This window comes from Octopus bimaculoides, chromosome 24 (assembly GCF_001194135.2).
Source record: "Octopus bimaculoides isolate UCB-OBI-ISO-001 chromosome 24, ASM119413v2, whole genome shotgun sequence".
Taxonomy (NCBI): Eukaryota; Metazoa; Mollusca; class Cephalopoda; order Octopoda; family Octopodidae; genus Octopus; species Octopus bimaculoides.
The window spans coordinates 32240575-32250035 of record NC_069004.1 but is presented as its reverse complement, the minus strand read 5'-3'; the positions used below and the strand labels follow the sequence as shown (position 1 = coordinate 32250035).

General features: G+C 39.3%; 1 protein-coding gene across 1 annotated transcript in view; it reads left to right on the top strand.

Annotated features, from left to right (window-relative positions):
- The window catches only part of LOC106884286 (single-strand selective monofunctional uracil DNA glycosylase), a 30149-nt gene continuing 20688 nt past the window's right edge, over positions 1-9461 (top strand). The window contains exons 1-2 of the mRNA XM_014935587.2: positions 1-69; positions 1740-1745. Coding sequence (XP_014791073.2) covers positions 1-69; positions 1740-1745 — 75 coding nt within the window. The remainder of the gene's footprint in view (positions 70-1739; positions 1746-9461) is intronic.

Here is a 9461-nt window from a genome sequence, read left to right as displayed (position 1 = left end):
ATGTTAGCAGAAACCGACGGAAGTCGAAAAAGACGTAACTCGAAACGTCATAAGTTGAATTTTAAGCCTGTATGTATAATATGTGTTACGGTTCTAAATGTTGATATTCGTTCTTTGACCTTCGAAACTTCATTTTTATCTCCTTTATTTGCCTATTAATGTTATTTTCTAAATTGCATTATCTTTTTTAACCTTTCAACCACAACTATTTTTAACGGAGTTTCAAAGTAACCACTGAATTGAGGAGTGAAAATATTTTTTAAAGTTAATTTGGGATCTAAAAAAACAAATTCTTTTCCAATCGTTCACCCCTATTGCATAAAAACACAGGAATATTAAAAACTTTAAGGGACAACCCATCGTCCTTTTTTCTTCTCTCAGATTGTGAATGATAGCTCTAATTATTCCAAAAATCCATTCAACGCATCTACCTTATATATTTGGTTAGTTCAATGATCCTTTTCATCCCTTTTTTTTCTTACTCTGGTGGTGGTAGGGAACTCTCATAGCCATTCGATGCCTAAAAACTCCCTATTATATTTGTTATAATCTAATATGAAGAATTGTATTTTAAAAAAATCAAAATATTTTGTGTATAGTAAGTAAGGAGTATAACCAGTTTATTGCACATAAGTTTTTAACGACAAAATCTCATCGGACCCCGTTGAGAACCATAAGATTAGCTCAACTGTTTAATGTCTCTTCTAACGAGTTTCGTCCCGTTGTATCTAGATATTTCGGACAATAGCAGAGACACTTGCAGAAATAAAATGAAATACAAACCTAGGCGAAGGTAAAAAAAATACGCACACAAGCCGTTTTCGGCGTTTAGGGTCAAGGTTACGCCGAAAACGGGTGGTGTACGCATTCTTTACCTCTGTCCAAACCTAAATAAGTGGAAGTTACACCCTGATGTGGTGGTGGCTCGAATTTCATCACCTTTCAACAGATAAACCAATGAATACATTTGGCCTAGATCTGTGTTACGAAGGTCGGTCGTGGGAGGGGGGGGGTCACGGTTGGAGGGTTTTGAATCATAGGTTGTTTGACATCGCTTGACCTGGACTGAACACATTTTTCTTTTCAATCTCAATGTGTTTAATAACCCATACATGTTATGTTGGTTTCATTTTTCTTTCTTCTTTTTTATTATTTTCAAGTGGCAGAAAGTGGTGAAAGTGACTCAAGGACAGATTTTAGTGTGTGACACTAGAACTCTTGGCACTTGTGTCACTTTTGTAACTTTCTGACAATTGAAAATAAAATATTTATATACTATATACTTTCTATACTTAGTTCTATATATCCTATTTGTTCCCACCAAACCTGTACCATGTAACGAACTCTCTCTCGTATATCTATCTATATACATATATATATATATATATATATATATATATATATATATATATATATATATATCCAAAAAAGGAGAACAAACAAAAAAGCACAACAATGCGAGGATGTGGTACATGTAAAGTATTAGCAGATACTTAAGGAAGGAAAGAAAGATGGTTTAACGTTTCGAGCACACGCTCTTCTTTGGAAACAGGAAAATCCAATAGAAGGGAAGATGGAAGAAGAAAATCACCAACAATTCATATGTGGTTATATATATAGCTGAAATTTACAGAAAAACAAAAGACAAAGACAGGTGTATGAACAACAAGCAGGTGTATTAGTTTGACGCTCGGGAAAGTGAGAAAGTCTTCATATTTTGAGCCTATGCTCTTCAACAGAATGGAGTATGAGGAATAAAGAGAGAGAGAATAATAAATAAAAAAACTTGTGGATTTAGCGATCAGTCATGGCGACCTTTGCTCCAATTGCCTGTTTTGTCATGTTATCCACAGGGTGTACTAGGTGCTTTATATAGGGCACTAACACGTGCTTTTTACATGGCATCAGCATATGTATATATGTAATGAGTCAGTTGTCCATAAGTCTGGAAAAAAGTACTTGCTAAAAGAAAATTTTGAGCAGTTATATTTTATCTAAGTGCCGTAAAAACCATACCAAAACTCAGTAGCCTGGTGTAGTCTGCTACCTGGCCGCCCCTCTCAAACCGTTCAACCTATGCCAGCATGGAAGGCAGACATTAAATGACGATGATGAAGTAATATGTCTTTGGTTATGGCAGTGGTGCTCCAGCATGGCTGCAGTCACATGACTGAAACAAGTAAAACAATTAGATTTGGTCTATAGTAGAATACACTTGCCCAAGGCGTCACACAGTGGGACTGAACCCAGAACCATGTGGTTGGGGAGCAAACTACTTGCCATGCCTGCGCCCATATATATATATATATATATATATATATACACACAACAGGCTTCTTTTAGTTTCCTTCTACCAAATCCCCTCACAAGGCTATAGTAGAAGACGCCCAAAGTGCCACACAGGATGAGTGTCTTCTACTTTTTTTTTCTTGCAACCTTTTATTTTAGTGGTTAACATTTGAAAAGATGTAAAGTTCACATTGGAAGTAACTGAAGGTACAGTCTCAGAAGAAGGACATCTTTGAAAACTATATTCTTTTTACTCTGGACTTGCTTCCTCCTTTGTCTAGAAGTGCTGTCATAGATTTATCTCTATCTAAGCAGTCATATCTATAAAAGGATTTTAAAAACTTAATACTATTCTGCTTTCTCATGATTATATTAGTATAAAGATTTAACAAGTCTTAACACGAGATTTATTTCTGTTCTCTTATGAGATAAATAAATATTGCAGGGTAATGACAACGGTAGCTGCTCCTCCCTGTGCAGTAGTCCTGGGTTGATCAAAACCTTACAAGTGGATTTGGTAGATGCGTCTATGTGTGACCCTTATCTTTGATATCACATGATGGTTGCAAATAAGTATCACGCGAGCAGTTTTATTAATTACCAGCCTTCCATGACAAAAATGCCAGGCCACAAGGATAGCTTACTCTTTTTGCATGTGTGATCATTCAAGCAAAGCTATATTTCCATTGTTACGCCTTTGAAGTATTTCTAAACACCTCAGTATATTTATTTGTATGTATTGTGAGAAAAGTTACTTAACTGGATACACTTCTCAAACAGCTTATTTCTGTTGATTTTGTGAGAATATTCATGTTAGAAGTTCAGATCTCAACATTAACAATACAATAGATAAGGGATTTTTTTCTTTTTCTTCTTATTCCATACTTCTTTGAAAATATAATGTTACACAGCAATTTGTTGAGAGAAATTGTCAACAAACACTCCAGTTTGTAACTCAATGCTTTTTCTGTGTGAAGCACGGATGGGTAGGACGGTTGACAGGAGCCAACCAGGTAGAAAAACTACCCTAGGCTGCTGTGTCTGTTTTGTCTGGGATTTTACAGCTGGATACCCTTCCTAACACCAACCACTCAGAAGAATGGACCCAGTGCTTTTTTTACGTGGCATTAGCACAGGTGAGGCTAGTTTTGGCATCATGGATCCCCTTCCAAAAATGCCAACTACTTTGCAGTGTGGACTGGATGGTTTTTTTTTATGTGGCACCAGCACTGGCAGGGTAACCAAGTAACTCACAATACAAGGAATTATGAGGTGGGGGCAGGGATTTGAGGAGGGGAACTTGTGTCAGAGGATGAAAGATTAGAATGTGACAAAGGGACAGACAGATAGAGGCAGGTGTCTTGCCCTAAACAGAGGGGACACTGGTGGAGGTGATCCAGTATCAGATGATGAAAGGTTAGTGTGTAACAGAAATAGGTGTCTTGCTATAGAGGAGGTACATGGTTACCCACTGAAAGAAGCCAGAAACAAATGCGCTGACATAAAGGTCAGAGGAAAAACAAGAGGCAAGAGAGTAGGGAACAGCGAAAGTGGAAGAGAGACGGTGTAGTGCTAGGGTATACTCACAAGTAACAAGAATATGAATGTAGAACCTGGGGAGAAAAATAGAGTGTGGGTGTAGGAAGCAGCGATACAGTGAGGGCAAGAAAGGGGATTGGTAAACAATCATAATTTATGAAGAGGAAAATGTGAGGAAGAGAAAGATGCTGTTAAAAGGGTTGTAGTTTGGTTTGTTAGGGTAGAGTGGGTGAAATGTGGGTGGGACACAACTCTTCTAGCACTCCAAGACACAACAGACTTTTCCTTTACTCCACAGCAAATTCATTCTAGTTTATCTTTGTTTTTCTTGTTTCAATCATTAGACTGTGGCCATGCTGGAGCACCACCTTGAAGAATTTTTTTTTTATATATATAGTCAAATAAATTGACCCCAGTACCTTTTTTTTTTAAGCTGAGTATTTATTCTATCAGTCTCTTTTGCTGAACTGCTAAGTTACATGGACATAGACACTCCAACACCGGTTGTCATGCGTTGGTGGGGGGGACAAACACACACACAAACTCACACATATATATATTGAGCTTCTTTCAGTTTCCGTCTAGTAAATTCACTCACAAGGCTTTGGTCGGCCTGAGGCTATAGTAGAAGACACTTACTCAAGGTGCCACACTGGGGGACTGAACCCGGAACCATGTAGACTTTTGGAGTATAAGAGGGAATAGGGTAGGATGGGTGGGTAAGTTTTCAAGTGTCTGAAAGGAGAGTGATAAAGGGTTAGCGATTGTAGGAGTAGGGGTACGGGTAAATGGCATTAATTGCACTCTTCTGCTGAAAGGTACTGCCTGAAGCTACAGACTTTTCCTCTTCTCCACAGCAAACTATCTTATTCCGGTTTGTAAACTTTTGGTAAATGTAGCACTGCACAGTCAGTTCTTAAAATTGAAATCCAGTGGTAGGCTGACTTCAAAACAGCACAATGAAATACAATACCAAAGTATAAGTTAGACATATATCAAGTTTGCACCATTATTTTGGCAGCTGCTCAGAAGGGACACCCACTCAACCACTCACATGACATGACTGAGAGACAAACCTTTTAAAGATTAGCACTCTTCAACCATTGTCTGAAGAGAACGGTGGGGTGGGGCTGAGTGGCTTTGTGGAGTCTTAACTAGAAGCATAATGTATGTAGTTTGGCGGTTCCATAACAAAACTCCATCACTACTACTGCAAAATGCAATAAAAGATTAAACAAACTAACAAGGGAGTCATTGCCATCATGTAGTCCACTCAGCTTGCTCAAAATAGCAGCCAAATCTCTCTGAAATACACTCTCTTAACTCTGTTATACATTTCTGTTGAAATACATGGTCTTTCATCATCATCATCATCATTGTTTAACATCCGCTTTCCATGCTAGCATGGGTTGGACGATTTGACTGAGGACTGGTGGACCAGATGGCCACACCAGGCTCCAATCTGATCTGGCAGAGTTTCTACAGCTGGATGCCCTTTCTAACACCAACCACTCCGAGAGTGTAGTGGGTGCTTTTACGTGCCACCAGCACGAGGGCCAGTCACACGGTACTGGCAACGGCCTCACTCAAAAAGATGTTTTTTATGTGCCACCTGCACGGGAGCCAGTCCAGCGGCACTGGCAATGACCTCACTCGAATGATTTTCTAACGTGCCACCAGCACAAGTGCTAGAAGGTGACGCTGGTAACGATTGTTCTAATTAATTTTGAAAATAATGAAGAATTTAGTAAAATAACTTTGGTGTTATTTAGCTGGCTTGGAACACGACATGAAATTTTAATGGAGAGTTTTGGGGATCATTTTAACCCCTTTGTTATCATGTTTCTGATGAAATGCACTGCTTTTGTTACAATTGAAGTCGATTTTGCCTTTTGTCATTTCAGGGGTCGATAAAATGAGTACCAGTTGAACACTGGGGTCGAAGTAATCGATTTGTCTCCTCCCCAAATTTGCTGCGATTGTGGCGAAATTTTAAACCACTGTTATGGCTATCTATGTCTGCTTGTGGCAGCATAGGGAACCTATACCAGGTGCAAAGGCATGAAGCATGAGAAGAGAACGTTTCTGCTACCAAGTTGTACTCTATTGCAAGTAACAGCTGAGTGAGAATCTGTGAGTGTATGTTTCTCATATAACCAGGAGGGAAGGTAGTACCCATGACCCTTTACCAGGTCCCTTAGACTGGTGGGTGCAAAAGAGGAGGAGGAAGAGATCCTCAAACTACTGACTTGGTCTGAATGTTTGCAATAGATTGGACTCTGCTGAAGACACCCAAAGTGCCACAATGGATTAAGTCTACCACCCTAACAGGTCGTGGTGGGATTTGAACTCAGAATAGAAAGAGCTGAAAAGATACCGCAATGTGGATATAGGTGCATGCATGGCTATGTGGTAGGAAATTTGCTTCCCAAACACATGGTTCCAGGTTCAGTCCCACTACATGACACCTTGGGCAAGTGTCTTCTACTATAGCATCAGCCCAACCAAAGCCTTGTGAGTGGATTTGGTTAATGGAAACTGAATGTGTGTGTGTGTGTGTCTTTGTGTTTGTGTTTGCCAACACTTAACAACCAGTGTTGGTTTGTATACATCTTTCTAACTTAGCAGTTTGACAAAAAGAGAAGGAAGAATAAATACCAGACATGGAACAAAAAATGATACTGAGTGTATGTGCAACTGAATATGTGTGTATCACTGTCTGTGCCTCTGTGTGCCTGTATGTGCCACTGTGTATGTGGATGTGCCGTTGTGTGTATGTGTGTATCTCTTTGTGTATACGTCACTGTGTGTGTGTGCCTCTATATATGTGTGTGTGGGTGGGTTCTTCTGTATGTGCAACTGTGTGTGTGAATATGCCATTGTGTGTGTGTGTGTGTATGTGTCACTATACATGTGTGTGTATGTGTGTAGTTTGTACCATCTTCACTTTAGTGAAAATATTTCTTTCCTTGCTGCTACTTCCCACTGATGGGAAGTCAAACCAGCAGAAAATAGAATGGAATGAGTTAATTAAACACACAAACGACAGCTAAACAATGGCTCAGATAATCATTTTCAATTTGTAACAATCACTTCTGAGGCCTGCTTATTTTCTTTAATTCACCAGGTAAGAAGGAAAGGAGGAGGAAAACATTAGTGAGATTTTTTTATTACCTGCATTACATTGACCCTTTAGCATTTAAACCAGTCATATCTGGCCCAAACATTCCACCTGTAGACGTGTGTGGCTTAGTGGCTCAGGATGTTGCACTCACGATTGCAAGATTGTGATTTCAGTTCCTGGCCCAGGCAATATATTGTGTTCTTGAGCAAAACACTTCATTTCACATTGCTGCGATGGACCTGTGTCCCATCCAGTGGGGTGGATACATTTGCCAAAGAAACTGGGAAACTACCCCCCCCCCCATGATTCTGTATGGGAAGGATTTTGACCTTCTATCCTATACATTCTACTTGTTTTATGCCCAAACTGGCTGTATATATATATTTAATATATATATATGTATATATCTGTCCAACAAATGAACATTACATCATGATGATGATGATGATTAAAACATTGCACTATCAAAATCTCAAAGCTACCAGATACTCTGTGATTAATTCAAAATAACATGACCATGTGAGTGTTGGCACTCCGTCGCTTACGACGTCGAGGGTTCCAGTTGATCCGATCAACGGAACAGCCTGCTTGTGAAATTAACGTGCAAGTGGCTGAGCACTCCACAGACACGTGTACCCTTAACGTAGGTCTCGGGGAGATTTAGCGTGACAAAGTGTGACAAGGCTGACCCTTTGAATTACAGGCACAACAGAAACAGGGAGAAAGTTGTGGTGAAAGAGTACAGCAGGGTTCGCCACCACAGCCCTGCTGGAGTCATGTGGAGCTTTAAGTGTTTTTGTTCAATAAACACTCACAACGCCTGGTCTGGGAATCAAACCGCGAGTCCGCTGCCCTAACCACTGGGCCATTGTCCCTCCACAACATGACCATATAAGTTGTGGTGAAAGAGTACAGCAGGGTTCACCACCATCCCCTGCCGAAGCCTCGTGGAGCTTTAGGTGTTTTCGCTCAATAAACACTCACAACACCCGGTCTGAGAATCAAAACCGCGATCCTATGACCGTGAGTCCGCTGCCCTAACCACTGGGCCATTGCCCCTCCACAACATGACCATATAAGCATAATATTTAACAAAATAATCTGAATGTCAAAGGATTAAACAATAAACTCAGATTTTTTTATTTTCGTTAACACCATTATCTGAGGTAAGACAGAGAAGGTATTGTCTTTTTTTTATGGCAGTTTGACCTGTTGTTGAATGTGTTGTGTAAACTATCTAATATTTGGTAACAGAGTTACTTTCTCACAAAATATTTTTGCTCAGGGCAGATGAACTTCTAAAACAGTTTAGGCTGCTTTTGTTTGTCTGGATTCCTTTTTTTTTTCTTCCTTATTATTTATTTTTTAATTTTGTCTCGAGTATTTGAAGCACCAGAAACCTTGTAGCATTTCTACCTCTCTTTTATAGTTAGTGTTGTTGTTTAGTTCTGGATCAGCCATATCCAGCAATTCTGTGATCAAATGTGCTCCAGTTGTGACCATCCTGTCTTTAATCTCAGCATAATGCATCTAGAAGTGCATAGTACAATGTTTCCTTCTTTTCTAAGGGTTTAGTATGAAGGAATTCATATTATCCATCATATATACATATACATATCATCATCATCATCATCATCATCATCGTTTAACGTCCGCTTTCCATGCTAGCATGGGTTGGACGATTTGACTGAGGACTGGTGAAACCGGATGGCAACACCAGGCTCCAATCTAATTTGGCAGAGTTTCTACAGCTGGATGCCATATATATATCTGGTGGAGCCTTCTGGCTCACCAGTCTTCAGTCAAACTGTCTAACCGATGCCAGCATGGAAAGCGGACGTTAAACAACAATGATGATGGTGATGATGATATATCTATATATATAGACCCTCTTTGATCAATATATATATATATATCTACTATAGTCTTGGGCCAACCAAAGCCTTGTGAGTGGATTTGGTAGATGGAAACTGAAAGAAGCCCATTTGTGTTTGTCCCCTCTCCACCACCACTACCATTGTTTGATAACCAATGTTGGTGCTTTTACATTCCCGTAACTTAGTGGTTCAACAAAAGAGACTGATAGAATAAGTACCAGGCTTAGAAAAAATAAGTCCTGGGGTTGATTTGTTTGACTAAAAACCTACTTAAGGTGGTGCTCCAGCATGGCCGCAGTCAAATGACGGAAACAAAAGAATAAATGAATATATATATATATATATATAAATGAGAATGTCTGTCTGTCTGTCTGTCTGTGTGAATCCCTAAAACTCGAGAACTACGCAACCAATTTCATTCAAATTTTACACATGCCTTACTAAGGGTTCCAGTTGTGTTTTAGTCAAAAAAAATTATTAACTTCTTGCAGAGTTCGAGCACACGGCAACATAATATCTCCTCCACTATTTAAGTATTACGTGTCAAAAGTGAAACAAAAACACTCATGTCAAATACTTTCACTTTAAAAATGAAACTATTCCACTAACTGAAACAATCACATTTCGATACT